Source organism: Callorhinchus milii, unplaced genomic scaffold (genome assembly GCF_018977255.1).
Source record: "Callorhinchus milii isolate IMCB2004 unplaced genomic scaffold, IMCB_Cmil_1.0 Scaffold3, whole genome shotgun sequence".
NCBI classification, from domain to species: Eukaryota; Metazoa; Chordata; class Chondrichthyes; order Chimaeriformes; family Callorhinchidae; genus Callorhinchus; species Callorhinchus milii.
Genome location: NW_024704744.1, coordinates 74,221,290 through 74,238,080, shown reverse-complemented (window position 1 = coordinate 74,238,080; position 16,791 = coordinate 74,221,290). Strand labels below are relative to the sequence as shown.

The window sequence follows — 16,791 nt, the reverse complement described above, 5'->3', positions numbered from 1 at the left end:
TCAGATCCAAGCTCTTTGTTCATTTTTGGTTTCAGTAATATGTTGTTTGGTTTTAATTAGAATGCAGGATTTGGCTACACTGCTGTCCTCCTGCCGGACTAACAGAAAGTGTTAGTCGTTTACTCCCCTGATTCGAGACGTTTTGAATATAATTGCCATTTTGCCGATTTGAGTGGGTGTTGTGATTAGATTATTTTGTCACAAAACCCAATAACATGTTTTCCTTGCCATATAATATAGATACTTCTCTTATTTAAACACAAGCTTATTGAAGTAGACTAATAATAATAATAATAATAATCCTTGCATTTGATATTGCGCTTTACACGTCGGGAGGACGTCCCAAAGCGCTTCACAGAACACACTGTAAAGTGAATTGACTGTATATTTGTGGGCGAAGACTACCTACTGCCCTTCATTCCGCTTGCTTTACAGATTATTAGTCCATGTCCACTTATGAATAACAAATGCATTTTAATGGTACAATTTATTTCACATATTTACATGTATCTGGACATTTACATTTGCACCTAATTACATGTGCCCAGGGACACATTTGCTTTTGAAACTCATTGAACATCAAGTCCTGGATGAGAGATAATTTCCTGCAATTGAATGTCAACAAGACCGAGGCCCTCCTGCTTGGCTCCCGTCAGCCTCTCCATATCTCGGTCGCTGACAGCATTTCCCTCCATGGATGCACTCTACATCTCACAGAGCCAATATGGAACTTCGGTGTCCTGTTCGACCCTCAACTGTCCTTCATAACGTACATCCATGCCATGAACCTCTCCGCCTTTCCCCACCTCCGCAACATCGCTCAGCTCCGCCACTGTCTCATACCGCAGGCAACTGTCACACCGCAAACCACCGAGACCCTCATAGATGCATTCATAACATCCAGGCTCAACTACACAAACTCCCTACTTGTCGGCCTCCCCAACTCCTCCCTCGATAGGCTGCAGATTATCCAGAACTCTACAGCCCATATCTTCTCCCGCAACAGGTTCTGCGACCCTATCACCCCCATCCTCGACCAACTCCCATTAGCTTCCTATTCACGGAGGACACACTTCAAGATCCTTGTCCTCACTTTCAAAGCCCTCCGTGGCCTTGCTCCCCTCTACTTCTGCGACCTTCTAACCCCCTACGAACCTGCCCACTTCGCCCACCCCATCATTGGCAGGGGGGCCTTCAGCCACTTTGCCCCCACCCTCTGGAACTCCATCCCACAGTCCCTCTGCCTTGCCCCCTCCCTTGCCTCCTTCAAGACCCATCTCAAGACCTTCCTCTTCGACCGTGCCTTTGATCACCCTCCTTCCCCTCCTGCCCCCAACCCCCAGCTCAGGTTCGAAACACTGATTATGCAACGCCTTGGGACATCCTCACGATGTGAAAAGCGCTATACAAGTGTAACTTTGTTGTTGTTGAACGGAGAACATCAACGATTCTTAGCATGCAATGCACAGAACAGCGCAGCCCTAACTGCTTCCCCGATTAGATTATTTCTTCACTTTACAGCCTTTTAAAATGAGATTTACCAAAATAAATCATAGTCAAATTGAAGAGATTTATTTTGCAACTAAGTGGCTCAGATATTTCCAGTGTTTTAGTTCACTCTCCATGAAAGTGAGTAGGGTATGACTGGGCCACTTTTCCTGACTGGGCATTAAAACACTTCAGACAGTTATATTGCAGTAAGTGCCTTCACTTACAGTCCAAGAGGGAATGCTTGAAATTCTGAGATGCAGCATCATGACTGTGTATTCAATTGTGTTCCTCTGCTAAAGACGATGCCTTGCACTTCGGGCTGTTTCCATCAATCATGGCAACTGTTTGATTTCTCACGAAAATGGCCATCCTTCAAAAATTAGCCTGAGCAGTGAATGGCAATGGGACGTGGGTGCTAATGGATAGTGGATTTCAACGGGCATTGGGTGCCAATGGGCTAGTTCAACTACCAGATAAGGAATTCAACTGCCTGATGGGGATTTATACACATTGTGGTAATTATTCAAAGTGCTCTAACTGCAGCTATGTCTAATACAGGGTCATCTCTGCAAACAGCTCTCGGTCAGTGATGTATTGCAGCTACTCAAGATAGATGGTTTGGAAGGTCTGGGACAGCATGACCAATCTTAGAATGAGTGACTGTTCTGCAGCTTATCGATGTCCAGCAGTCTGTCCACAACCAGGGCTTTGAGACGTCCTCCCGAGTGAAAGGCGCTTTATAAATGTAATTTTGGTGTTGTTACTTTACTGTCAGCCACAAGCACATGCATCCTTGGGATATCAGAGCTTGTATTTCAAAATTGTATTTCGACTGAGATTTAAGCAGTATGTCAGAGAGTTAGACTCAACTATTCATTACACATTGAACTCTCCCTAAAATAATTTGCACATTGCATTGCAGTTTTGACCTCAACACAAATAGATTGTTCCTCTTAAAGCTAAGAAAGCATTATGAGCAGTAAGTGCTTCCTTCAGATTTTCCTTCCCCTTTAAGATTTTTTTTACCTTGCCAGAGTCAGCATTATTCCATTCTTGGAAGTTGACTTGTTATAGTTAGTAGCACAGCAGAATATTCAGATTCACAAACATTTACCAAAAACATCCATGCAAAGAGTAAGTCTATGATAAAAACTTGTTCCTTTTAAAAAAAGAAAATATAAGATTAATGGTAAGATTTTAAAAAAATTAAAGGGTAATTAATTTTCTCCAATACATTTAAACACTATCAGGTCAAAGGAACACAGAAGGGAGAGGAACTCACATCTAAATGTACTTGGGAAATGTTTTAAAACGTTTACATAGGCGACAGTTAAGTAGTAAAACGGTAATTGGGTGTCAAATTTTTAATTTGCTTAGTTCCAGCTGTAAATCATCCCATGGTTCATTGGCCCTTCAGGATTAATATCAGAATTACATTGTTTTGTACCATTGGCTACAATTTAAAAATGCTTTAAAGCTCGGCCAATTTATCTCATGAGTAACTGAGCCACATAGACCAGAAAGTTACTTGGTCTCGGTTCATGATGAATTGTGTGACCTCAGCCCAGGTTTCAATAGGAGTGTTACAATTAGTCTCTGCACTCCAGATAAGGGAGGAGAAAAATCAAAATCCCACTCCAGATTGCCATCCAGTATGTGTGTGCGTGTGGATATTAGTCGATGACTGGTTGAGGATCGGACTTGACTGTGATGTTCCCTGCAGTCAAATAACCTGCCAACACTCACTGTCAACCTTCACACATAAATAATGGCTAATGGCGTGACTTAGGAAAACCGGAGGGTGGATGGCGTTCTCTAAGTACCGTATCATCATTGGATGGGAAAGAAAACCAATATCTTTGGGAGGGAGGAAGAGAAAAATAAAGTGCTTTAAAATTCAGTCTTATTTTTATTGTATGGCTAGATGGAGCCACTTAGAATTAAGTTTGATATTTATCCACTGATTTAAAAGAATCTGATTAATCTGCTGCATATTCGTGACGCAACCCAGAAATTGACATTCAGACTGATGGTCATTTGTGACCTCAGAGACTGAATATTGGGCTGGTTTGAAATTCTTAATATTGAAGAAGGGTCACAAATGAGGGTGTATCTTTTTTCTGTTAACACTGAAATCTAAATGCAACAACGAAACCTAAATGATTAGGTTATGAAACCTCTACCGTCTTCCTATTACAAAATCAGGCTGTCCCTTAAATACGTCCAGCGTACTGGCCTCAATAGCTGTTCCGGTAACCCATTCCAACTGTTCATAGCATCTTACAAGTTAAAGAATAGGAGGAGGCCATTCAACAACAACAACAACAGTAACAAGATTCCATTTATAGAGCGCCTTTCACGTCAGGAGGACGTCTCAAGGCGCTGGACAGTTGGGTCAGGACCCGAGCAGGGGGGAAATGGTCAGGGTGAGGGGAGGGAAGGAAGGGAGCGAGGAGGAGTATTCAGTTCATCAAGCCAAAACTCTTCACATTCATCAGGAGGGAGGGTGTTCTGTGGGACCTCTTCTTGTCAGCCTTGTTCCTCCCAATCTTTGATGTGGGTTTGCGTCTGTGCAGTCCTTAACAGTCTCAAAAGTAGGCTGCTCTAACATTCCCTGGTCTGTCCAGACAGGTTCACAGACTTGGCCGCAGTGCAAGTCGTTGAATTGTGAGCTCTGGAACCAAAGGTGATGGCTCCCACCTCTCCTAAGTCTAGCCCCCACAGTTCCCGAATCCAGCCTCCAGCTCAAGTGCAAACCCTTGACTGTCCAACGCCTTGGGCATTCTCCCGATGTAAAAGGCTCTATGTCTATGCATATTTGTTGTTGTTGATTCTCGGTTGCTCTTGCATCAAGCAGAGCATCACCAGTTCCACATCAGATTGCTGTTGGATTCCCATACACCCTATTTGGTTATGTCAAACCCGCCAAGCTTGGGAGACAGGCATAATTTTATTAACTGTATCTGATATGTATATAAGGCGCTGTATCTGACAAGGCATAATATCAAATGGAAGGATTGACATTATGTTTAGGGTTTGTGTGCCATCTAGTGGTTATTCTTTCTCTGTGCGACTTGTGTCAATCTTGCCTTTGTTGCTGCTGGAAACTGGGCTTTAATATGGTTTTATATACTGGTTATTAATATTTCCAATAATCCTAGCCCACACATGACATTTTCTGATGCATATCTGCAAATATCCTGCAATTTAATCATCTTCCTGTTATAAAAGTGGAAACACAGGAAAGTAAAGCATTAGATAAGTGTTGAGGCAAATTGTGCTTTTCACAGCAAAATATTACCACTGGTTAAGATAGACAAGATGGGGAAAATACATAAATTGTAACAGTCAATCTCTTTAAATGAACATAATTAACATGGGTAATAAAACTAAATAAAATTTCTTGTTTGTGTTCTTCCTTTGGGCATTCGGCCACCCTCCTACCCTCATCCTTTCATCTGCTGGTCAAATCCTCAATTTATACTTTTTTTATTGAGTTATTTATACTTTCTTGTGATTGTGCTATTGATTTAGGTTCCATTTCTCTTGTGATTCAGGTGGATGTATAGGGACCACCCTAATGACTGCTGCTATTTCAAAGAAATGTAGCCTTTTCCTCATTGCTATCATTGCTTACCTTTTCCTCATCCTAATTTACCCCCATTTATTTCTTGTTACTCATTTCACTGTTCTCTTTCTTAATGCAATTTTATTTTTACCATTCAAACTTTTCCTAACTTTAACATGGGCGGCCATTTATTTGTTCAGCAGAATTACCGTGTTCTACAAAGCAAACATCAGTAATAGAACCTTATCACCACATTTAAGCATCGTTAAGCATCTAATTTCTTCCTGGTGAGGCATACAATAGGTTATTCAGAGATTAAGGGCCTTGTCATCTTTCCAAGTTAACATGTCTTAACCCCTATCCCAGAAAAGAACAAATGAGACATTGCTGTTTTTGTGTGAAAGATGTTTTTGGGGCTGCTACGATTAAATAATCCTTGCATTTGATCTAGCGCCTTATCACGTCTTCGAGATGTCTCAAAGCGCTTCACAGCAAAGTGTATTTACTGTAAAGTGAATTCACTGTATATTTTGTGGGTGAAAAGACAAGTTGTTATCCCACACTGTCTCCACACTTTTTATGTGTCTATTTGTAGCAGAATATCAATGAGTTTTATCTGTAGTTTTGAATGGTGTTGAATTTGTACAAGTCTAGGGTTGAAAATGCAGTGTTTACAAACGGAAAGTTGCTGAACTATGATTGATTTTTGGTTTGTGACTCAAATTGTGAGTTTTGCTACCACATTTGCTTTAAAAATAGGGGAGAGGCAGATGCAACCATTCAAAAAGCCAGCAAAAGGCTGATTTGTGGCCAGTGGTTTGCTTTCTAATCATTTGTCAGACTTCTTTGGTCTTTTCTCTGCCAAGAGCCACCTCAAAAGCACAATGGGCTGTTTCTTGGATGTTGGTCCAGAAATAAATAATACGACTGGTACATAATAATAGTAAGATTCTATTTAGTATAATGCCAACCTGCACAGGCAACATCCCACAAATAAACAAATGCACCCCATTAGAAGGAAAATATTAATCAAATTAGGGAATAAAATTAGCAGGAGAATGGAGAGAGGAAAGTAAGACCACAATCGTCCAAATATCCAAGGGCATAAATGAATGAAAAGAACAATGTTTAATGAAGAAACTCCACTCCAATGCAATCTACTTGAGTTCCTACTGATCAACCTGATGGACCTCTTGGTTACTAGATGGAATCACTGTTTACAATTCTGGTTATAAAGCGTCACATATTAGACCCCCAATGTCAAGTGTTGATATCAATCTTTTTAAAGGCTATGAAATAGTACATCTTGGGAGTCAATGAATGCTCTTTTTCTTCCTAGGTTATTTGGGATGATAAGGTTTCTTGGTGAGTACATTATTGTTTAACTACACGCACTTTCTGGATGTTATTGTTCAATGTTATATATTACACTGCCCTCTGTATGACCATGAAGTATGTTGTCAGTTCACATTGGGGAAGGAACAAAGAACTTGTTGATGAGTTCATTCTTCAGAAATTTTTTAATAATCAGTAATTACACATTTCTTTTTAAGAATTCAGCTACTTAATATTTCCAAAATCCAATTCACTTAGGTAGAAATAAAGGATCATTGACATGACCAATTAATTTGATGAAACTGTGTATTACATCACCATGTTGTGTATCGGTGTCCTTTAAAGTCTCTATATTGTTTTTATTTGCAGGTGGGAGTCATCGATATTGATAATAATGTACTCATTCTACATCTTCATCATGAAGTGAGTGCATAGTTCAAGGTTAAGGTTCTTTTCTGGTGGTGGTGGTGAGGTTGGTGGATGTGGGGGTGGGTGAATATTAATATTTGTCAAGGTAAGAGATGCCAGTGCTGGCAAATGGAACACTTTCTCATTACAGACATGAGCAGCATGCACCACCAGGTCAGATATACCGGAGTTCAATGCAAAATAAAGTTCTCTCTGCTCTGCCCAACTTTATCCAATCTATTGCAGAACAGATTGGTTTTAAGGTCCTCACCCTCACGTACAAATTACTTCGTGCCCTCCACCTCCCTACCTCTCCAACCTGTTTAACCCCTACTCCTCCACTCCCCCTTTCTCTAGCGGACTCTGACCTCCTGCACATCCTTCATCCCCTCGCTCCAACCATCGGCAGCTGTGTTTTCAGCCACTATGCCCTGAGTCTATGGAACTCTCGACTTCAATCCCTCTGCCTCCGCCTCTCCTTACCCATCTTCAGATTACACCTGCAGACCTCTTTAACTGTGCCTATGGTCACCTCTCCTCTCTCCCTGGCTCGGGGCAAACCCTGCATTGTTACAAAATGACACTGATCATATACTTAAATGTACATGGACTGAGGTAAACATGAACCTGCACTTGTCTGCAATTTAAGTTTCTTATGTTTAATGATAATTATAAATATGTTTTAAGAAGTTGTTTCCACTTTTGCTAATGAATCCTCTTGTCGGGGTGGGGGGCAAAACAGATTCAACACCTCATTACAGAACTTCTTTGAGAGTAAATGGAAGAAGAGTTCAGTGAACATGGCGAATGGGAATGCAAATAACACTGAAATGGATGACAACAGCAACTGTGATGCGACTGTCGTTTTACTAAAGAAAGGTAGGACCCTCCTCACTGCATTGTTGCGTTGCCTTTAGAAGCCCCTTTGCTCATTTCACAGTGATGGAATATTAGACGTATCATTTACTTTTTATTATTAGCCAGTCTGGCTCTGAGGGTAGAACTCTCACCTCTTGAGTCAGAAGGTTGTGGATTCAAGCTCCATGTCTAAGTCACTAGGTTGACCCTCCAGTGCATTACTGGGGAAACATCACACGGGCTCCTTCTGTGCTGTATAATTCTATGATTCTATTTGTGGGATCTTATTGGTACAATCATTCACCATGTTTGACTGCAAAAAATGCTAAAGCATTCGACGAGTCATTACTTGTGAGGGATTCTGAGACATTTGAACCTAATAAGGAGCAATAAAAATGTAAGTTCTTTCTTAAGCCAGTTTTCCACTGCGTCTGACATTATCGCAAATCACAAAATATTACGCCTCCGGTCTTTAAAGGTTACTCATATTGCCAACGGATTGATTTCAAGATACGCTCACTCGTTTTCAAATCCCTTCTTGCCCTCAAACCTCCCTACCTTTCCATGCTTACCACCACCCACTGACTCCACTCGGCCATCTCCAGCCTTCAGTTTGTCCCTCGTCCCCTCTGCTCCGCCATCGGTGGCCGTGCCTTCAGCCACTATGCCCCGAAATTCTGGAACTCTCTCTCTCAGTCCTTCCACTTTGCCCCCTCCCTCCCTACCTTCAAATCCCGCCTAAAGTCCTTCATTTTTGATTATGTTTATGGTCACCTCTCCCCTTAGCTCAGCGTCAGATTCTGCCACTGTCAAGCACTCAAGGACACATGAAGGCTGCTCTATAAATGCAAGTTATTGTTGTATGTATTGTTGTACTTGGTGCCCTGTAGCTCAGTGGTTAGAGCACTTGCCTTGCAAACGAGAGACTTGGGTTCGATTCCCGGCAGAGTGAAACCTTGGGCAAGTTTCTTTACTCCACACGCCTGATAATAATCCCTCAAAACAAAACAATCATAAAATTGGCCACTTCAATCCACGACTGTTTGTGGGACGCTGTTGTGCGCAATTGGCTGCCGCGTTTCGCCCACAAATATACAGTCATTTCACTTTACAGTAAATTTTGTGAAGTGCTTTGAGACGTCTAGAAGACGTGAAAAGCGCTTCTTCAAATGCAAGGATTATTATTATTTATTATTTGTATTAGCTGAGACAACGTCTGGCAGCAGTTAACACAGAGGCAACCTCAGTGTTTAGAAATAAAAAGACACAAATGAAAATGCTGGAATTGTGAAATTAAAACAGAATACTGTGAAAATACACAGCTGAAAACTGCTGGGTTGATACCAGGGATAAGGGTAGTTATGTGGAAATACATGAAAAGATGGGATTGATCTAGAAGGAGCAGGGGAGGTGAAGGCAAATTGTAATGAAGGATTTCAAAACTATGATTGGTTTAGGTAAGGCAATATCTAATAATTTCTGCTGTCAACACCTAGATGACGAGTCAGTAACAAAGATGGCATAAATTGAGGATTATCACCGGATTTTTTTATACAAGAGGGATGATAATCATCGTCCAGACAACACTCCCAATGCAGTGCTGTGGAAGTACTGTAGTGTTAGATGCACTCAAGGGCATAAGTGCAAAAAGTTATAAAAAATAAAAACAAATGCTTTTCTCCTTGAGTATTTTTGTTCCTTCCTCAGATCAGGTACAATAGGCTCTATCATGAGCAATACCTAGCCAGCGCAATCTCCTGTAGGGACGAAACTGACCAAAGGTAAAACTCCTCCACACTGCTGCCATGGCAGAGCAGCTAACTCACCACAGAAACAGGATCAAACCTAAAACCCTCTAGGGTCTTTGTGAATCAGGATCACACCCGAGGTCTGAAAATCCTTTTGGAACTTCCTATTGACGATGATAGCTTGAAACAGGATTTTCCTCTTTGTAATCGTACATCCTCAAAGTCCCTTCACATATCGAGAACCAGAATTTAAGTCTTCAAGAGTTGTATGTACCAAATGAACCATCAGGAGATTCTGCAACACTCTTCAGTGCTTTTAACGTATCTGGCAGCTGTATGTCCCTCCATTGCGCTGACTCCCCTCAATGTTAGCTCCGTTAATGTTGTTCTAAGAAGCGAGTTTAACCATTCTGTCTTAGGCAAAATATCCATAAATGTTAAAGCCAGCTGTGATGCCTTTACTTAGAAGTATTTAGTGATCTGTTGCTGTTGTGTCAGTAAATGGCAACACCCCATGGACAGTATTTCAACCAGCCCTGATCCTATTGATTGCTTCTGTGTGATGCTGTATTTCTGTTTGTATTACTACACAGATACTTGGATCAATGAATGTGAATGTCAATAAATGTGAACTCATGAATGTGAACTCAATAAGACTGTAGACAAACTAATCTGATAAAACACTTTTTGGTCACAGGATTCAGGACAGAATGAAGGCCTTTTCTGGAAAGAAGTTTGTAGTTTCTCCATTACATTTCGCTCTCCTCTCTTGAAAGTACTAATCTATTTTGAAGTGCAAGTTGCCTTCCTTAGCAGGTTACTGTCTTCTACTGGTGTACAGTTCCACCACTCAATTACCCACTAAAGTAACATTCATTCATGTAAAAGCCTCAACGGTGACTAGTTGACTGGGTACATTTTGTAATGGAGCCTAATACTATCTTGCATGAGATACTATGCTGGTTGCAAACTTTTGTTGTTGACATTGCCACATTCCAGCGGTGGTCCTTGGATAGTCATCACAAGTAGAAACCCTTACCTAACCCAGGAAAGTTCATGGCAATTGCAATTCCCCAACTGCTGCCTCAGCTGAGGTCATTTAAAACAAAGATTAGGATTCAAACCTACGATTTCTATGACTCCCAAGTAACACTGTCTATAGATGGAGCAAGAGTGACAGCCGAATACCGAACATATCAACTTGGATTTGGGATATTATGATATGTTTTCACTTAAAATCTGAGTTTGTGAGTTAACAATTTACTGATTTGTCAGCACAGATACTTCACACATACATCGATGTGTGGGTCAGGTCAGTGTGTCAGCGCCTTTCAACGTGAAAGGTCCTATACAAATGTAATTTGTTGTTCCCATTCCCTGTAGGGGGCACTGTGATCCATTCCCTCAGTGACGTTGAATATTTTCATAGTGCATTGAAACTCCTGTGGATACGCCATTGGTTTGAACCCACATCTGGTTCCCCATGTGCTAAAAAATGACTGACTTCCAGGTTATCAGATCACCTCCACTGTCACTTTCAGCCCCTGCACTGTGACGTCCCTCAGGGCTCTGTCCTTGTCTCTCTCCTTTTCAATATCTATATGCTCCCTCTTGGTGACATCATCCGCAGACATGGGCTCAACTTCCACATGTATGCGAATGACACCCAACTCTACCTCTCTGCCTCCACCCTCGATTCCAGGACCACTGCTGTCCTCACAGAATGCTTGTTGGACATCGTCTTGGATGAGAGCTAACTTGTTGCGGTTGAATGTCAACAAGGCCCTCCTGCTTGGCTTCCATCATCCCCTCCATACTTCAGGCACTGACGGCATCTCCCTCCATGGATGCACTCTACAACTCACGGAGCCAGTACGGAAATTTGAGGTCCTGTTCGACCCTCAACTGTCCTTCATACCCAACATCCGTGCCATGAACCTCTCCCCCTTTCCCCAACTCCACAACATCACTCATCTCAGCCACTGTCTCACACCGCAGCCCGCCGAGACCCTCGTACACGCATTCATAACATCCAGGCTCGACTACTCAAACTCCCTGCTTGTCGGCCTCCCCAACTCCTCCCTCCACAGGCTGCAGATCATCCAGAACTCTGCAGCCTGTGTTCCTCTCCCACACCAGGCTCCGCAACCCGATCACCCCCATCCTCGCCCAACTCCACTGGCTTCCCATCACACAGAGGATACAGTTCAAGATCCTGGTCCTCAATTTCAATGCACTCCATGATCTTGCTCCCCCTATCTCTGCGACCTATTAACCCCCACCAACCTGCTCGCTCCCTCTGCTCAGCGGGCTCCAGCCTATTTCACGTCCGGGCAGACCTTCAGCCACTGCCTCCACACTCTGGAACTCCATCCTGCCCCCTCCCTTGCCTCCTTCCAGATATGTCTCAAGATCCTCCTCTTCGACTGTACCTTTGTTCACCCTCATTCCCCCTCTGCTCCCCACCCTCCCCGATCCCGACACTCAGCTCAGGTCCAAAACACTGATTGTCCAGCGACTTGGGACGTCCTCCTGATGTAATTTTGTTGTTGTTGTTGTCGTCACTTTCTGCATCCAGCATATGCTCTCTGTAATGTTGGCCATGACTTGGGCACCTGAAAGGCAGCCCATGTTTAGTACACGAGAAGATCGAGTTCGCTCAGGGATGTCACTGGTCATGTGATGATGCAGATGCAGTGACCGGTGATTGCGTCTCATCGCCCACAAAACATACAGTTGCTACAATTTATAGTGTGGTGAAGGCACTATAATAAGAATAGTCTTTACATTTGGTATAACGCCTTTCACGTCAGGAGAACGACCCACAGGATATATTATAAAGTGTGGTGACTGTTTCCTGGGCGAACGCAGCAGCCGGTTGGCACGCAGCAAATGTCCCACAAACAGCCATAGAGTGAAGGATTATTATTTTGTAGTATTATAAGGCTGGTTGAAATTTTATGTATCCCAACTACTACCTTATAACGGGTTCTACTGTAATCACTCGTCAATAATGATTTCATACGACAAACACAAAAGCCGTTTGCACCAAATTCCTGCAAACAGCCTGGGAAGTGAACGACGATTTATCTGAAATGAAGATTAATCTGGCGGGTTATTGGCCAGGACACCAGGAGAAACTCTTCTTTTCAAAACATGTCGTGGGATTGTAAATGTTCAATTGAAGAGCAGGCAGACCGTTCAATGTCTCCTCTGAAGGATGGAGACATTTTCTCCATACCTCAGGCTTTGTTCCTTAGGACTGTCAGCCTAACCTGAGCGCAAGTCCCTGTAACAATTTGCATTCTCTCTCTCGACAGCCAACTTCTGCCGTAACTCCAGCGTGCTGATGGTAGATGAGCTTCTTTCAGCGTATCCGCATCAGCTCTCCTTCCCCGAGGCCAGTCTCAGGATCATGATGACTAGCCATTTTGGACCCAAAACCAGACTGAGCATGGCCAGCCGCATTATCATAAATGAGGTATGTAACAGTACGCATCCTTCACCAAGAGAGAGCAAAACAAATGGATTTAACATATAAGTGCCCCCCACCCCATCCCACAAACGAAGCTGACAGGTAAAGGTACAACAGCTGCCTGGTCTTGCCAACTCCCTCCTCCTCCACCACAACCTGATCCTGATTCCCACCTCCATCGGCGGTGCCTGCTCCTGAGTCCCTCACAAGCAGTGTCAACTGATGGATGTGGTCAATCCTGGGCCAGTCCTGCCCTGATTCGTGTCGTAGGTTAACACTTGAGCACACACTGTGCAACTTTATCCTGTCCCTGAAGTCACTGATGAAGCTGGTTATCTAATGAAAGCAGATCTTTGTTTTCATATGAGTGTTTTCCTCTGACCTCCATCCAGACAATGGTGCAGGCAGCTTGACTTCGCTTCTCTGTTCCAGAGACAACGACTCATAAGCAGCAAAAACGTATCCAATGGAGAGCCCGAGGTCTCCATTAAAATCCCAGGCAAGCACAACATTGAGAATGGAACCGGACCAAGCTGCTCCTCCTCCGAGAGAGGTGTAAACTGCCAGAACAAGGACGATGACCGGACCGAGACTGGGAACGAGACTGAGAATGAGAATGAGGATAACGACAACAACGAGAATGACGAGGAAGAGGAGGAGGAGGAGGTGAACAATGAGCTTTATGTTCCATTTCACTTACCAAGTGAGTTTAATTTTAAAAATCCTTTCATTTGATATAGCACCTTATTACGTCGGCGAGACATCTCAAAGCGCTTCACAGGATTCACTGTAAAGTTTTTGTGACTGCGTGCATTTTGCAGGTGACTTTACCAGGAAGTGTGTTGGGTGGGGTGTGTGGTTCTTTTACCTTATTTGCTTTATTGGGACACAAAGCTGCTTTGTCTCTGGATAAAGTTGTGCACTGTGCTTGAACGTGGATTATGCCTGATTACATTTGAAACTACTGTTGTAAAGGTTTGTGGAGAAGCACTTGACAGCTCACTGCTTTGGAGCTCCCTCTGCTGTTCTATTCATTAAATAGTCTTCACCTTGTGAGGCCTGTGCAGTATGTTTGACAGCTCTCAGAGATATGTTCGCTTTGAATCTTGTGCCCTCTGCTGCTGCCTCATGTCCTGGCTTCTGGATGCTGTGTGGTCTGCACAGAACAGAAGAGAGCAAGGGTGAGAAAAGGCCATTCTGTTCAGCCCCTCGAGCCTGCTTCATCCAAAACCTATGGAAGATGTACCCACTGTGATCTATTTATTGGGATAAAGTGTTGCATCCGAAAAATACTTCACTATTGTTCACACCTTCACTGTTTAATCCTGGCCTTCTCCACCCCATTGCCCAGGTCACCATTAAAATCACAGTGTTCTGTGATGCATTTGTTTGTCTCAGGCTGCGTCTATCCCTGAATCATCTAAAATTGTTCCTTTTTTGACAAGGGAACCCATTTCTGGTTCCAAAATACAGAATCTACATTAGAATTCCCGCCAGCCCATGGGAACTTCACTCTGACGAGATCTACTTACCGACAGGTCAATGCGATGTACATCCAGTTACCCAGAATCCCCATTTGTGCTGCTTGGATTAAGGAATCCCACTGAATACAGCAAATTAGACCTTAATATTAGCATTACTGAATTGGACTAGAGAGGGATAGGTATATGTTGGTAGATGGGCCTATGGTGATTCGATTTGAGTCTAACTATATGCGCTCTGTTTTCTCTAGTCCATGTTTTATGTCTCTGATGGCACAGAATGTTGTGAGAAAGGTTTAATGAAGTCAGATCTGTTGATTTCATAGAATGGAATCGTGATATTGATGGCTGGGCTCCCGGCAGCCTTTAAAAAGATGTTCTCTTTTGAAAGCTTTATAAGGTCACCCAAACCTTGAAAATAGATTAATTCCTCAGAAAAAGTACGAAGCCAAGTAACTAGATGACTTCAGATATTGGAAATGTTGAGTTGTGAGAAAAGGTTAATCAAGTTAGATCTGTTGACTTCTGAGAATGGAATCATGTGCAATGACCTAATTGAAATTTCCAGATTATGAATAGACTTGATAAGGATAATTCAGGCAACATATTCATTGTGGTAAAGTGTTTAAACAGCAGGAACACAAGTTACAAATAAGGAAGTTAAGAGTGAGAAGTAAAATCAGACAGAGCTTTTTTCACAAGTTTGATGTTTGGGGCAGATGGTGGGGGAGGGGGTGGGTGGGTGTCGTCTACTTGCAAACAGGATTGAAAGCACAAAATTAAACTTCTGCTTGTGGATTTGGAAAGCAGTTTAATTTGCAAAATTCACAACACTTCCAAAAACCGGGATGCTTTGGGACATCCTCCCAACATGAAAGGCATTATACCAAATGCAATAATAATAATAATTATTATTAAAGTTGAAACAACATCTGGATTGCACGTTACCAAGATACGATAGGGGCTTCCAAATGGATGCGTCATGTATTATGTAGACAAACAATATAAATTGCTGCGTGGTGAAGTTGACCCATGTGGGGTTTTCTGATGAGTTTCGTTTCCCCGTTGCTGCAGTTATTTCAGCATCGCGTGCAAATATCAGACAATTACTGCTTGAAAGAAATTGAGCTTCGTTGGTAAAATTCACTTTTGTCCCATGTGAAACTTAGCCACAATGCCAAGACATGCTCCAAGTTTGACCACCAAGATGCGCTGAGTTAGCTAATCTCAATCTGGGCAGTTATAGGGGAGCTACAATTAGCCTAAATATTACTGAGTTAGTGAGGGAAATTATCAATCATATGGATTATCTGCAGAGTCCCTCAGTGTATCTCTTACAACACAATACACATTTACATTTTGTATCGCGCCTTTCATCAAGATAACTAGCATGTCATGAGCTGTCCTGTAAAGGTCCTCCACCACACTGAAGGCAGATGTTCGCCAGATAGCTGATGAGGAAACTCTGAGGCTTGAAGCAACAGCTGCTGAAAGGCATTACCTGGAGTCCGAGTTCTTAAACATGTATTTGCAATCCAGCATCTGGTATCCACCCTGATTGGCTTGCAGAGAGGTAAGCAGCTGTTGTTAAGATCCACACCTCCAACTGGTGGAACCATTGCTCAATGGGACGGCATATGTGTCTAAGCTGCGGACAGGAAAATGGTACCACTGCTCTGGTGCATTTCACACTGAGCTGTGTTGCTCACCAGGAAGCTAGCAGGGAGTTCCTGGTACCTACCATCCACCTAGTGAAGGCTCAAACCCATGCTTGTTGGATGTCAAGTGACCAACTTGTGACTAACCATCTTGGGGCTGGAGATACGAGCAGGCCCTGGAGCTGAACTGGCTGTAAGGTGACATGTTTCACATTGGAATATTAAAATTGAGTGCACCTCTATGGCAGTCTCGGCAGTTCAATTCCTGAGCCAGGTGGATCCACAATAATCCATTGTTGATGACAGCACAGCCAGTCTGGCTCATCAACAGGACTTACAAGAGGAGACAAGTCATAGGGGGCAGGGATTGCCACTCAGTTCCCGTTATCCCTGCAAGCCAAAACCTTAACGTGTATGGTGGTCCTAGCAGGAAAGCTTGCCAGGCAGCAATATCAATGACAAGCTAAGCGGTTTTGGTTGGATAGATTCCAGCAGTACCCCCAATGCACACTCTGAGGTCCCCAAGCCTTGGCTCTTGCCTACCTGCGCCTGATATTTTCCGGAATTGGGTAATCAGGATGCATCCCACCAGAGAGAGTGCACATTCCAACAAATATTTCTGGAATTTCCATGTGTAGGTGGGATCCATGGTTTGGTTTAGATGCTCTTAAGCACGGTGATGGGTTCCACTTGTGTCATACATCCAGCTGACCAAGAAAAATGTCAGGAGGACATCTCAAGGGAGTTTAACCGAGCTGGTTGGGCACCC

The 16,791-nt window shown here is 43.0% G+C and overlaps 1 protein-coding gene across 1 annotated transcript in view; it reads left to right on the top strand.

Moving 5' to 3' along the window:
* The window catches only part of slc24a3 (solute carrier family 24 member 3), a 141,519-nt gene that overhangs the window by 111,681 nt on the left and 13,047 nt on the right, over positions 1–16,791 (top strand). Inside the window, exons 8-12 of the mRNA XM_007898328.2 lie at positions 6,399–6,424; positions 6,764–6,817; positions 7,545–7,681; positions 12,729–12,889; positions 13,316–13,586. Of these exons, the coding sequence (XP_007896519.1) occupies positions 6,399–6,424; positions 6,764–6,817; positions 7,545–7,681; positions 12,729–12,889; positions 13,316–13,586 (649 nt within the window). The remainder of the gene's footprint in view (positions 1–6,398; positions 6,425–6,763; positions 6,818–7,544; positions 7,682–12,728; positions 12,890–13,315; positions 13,587–16,791) is intronic.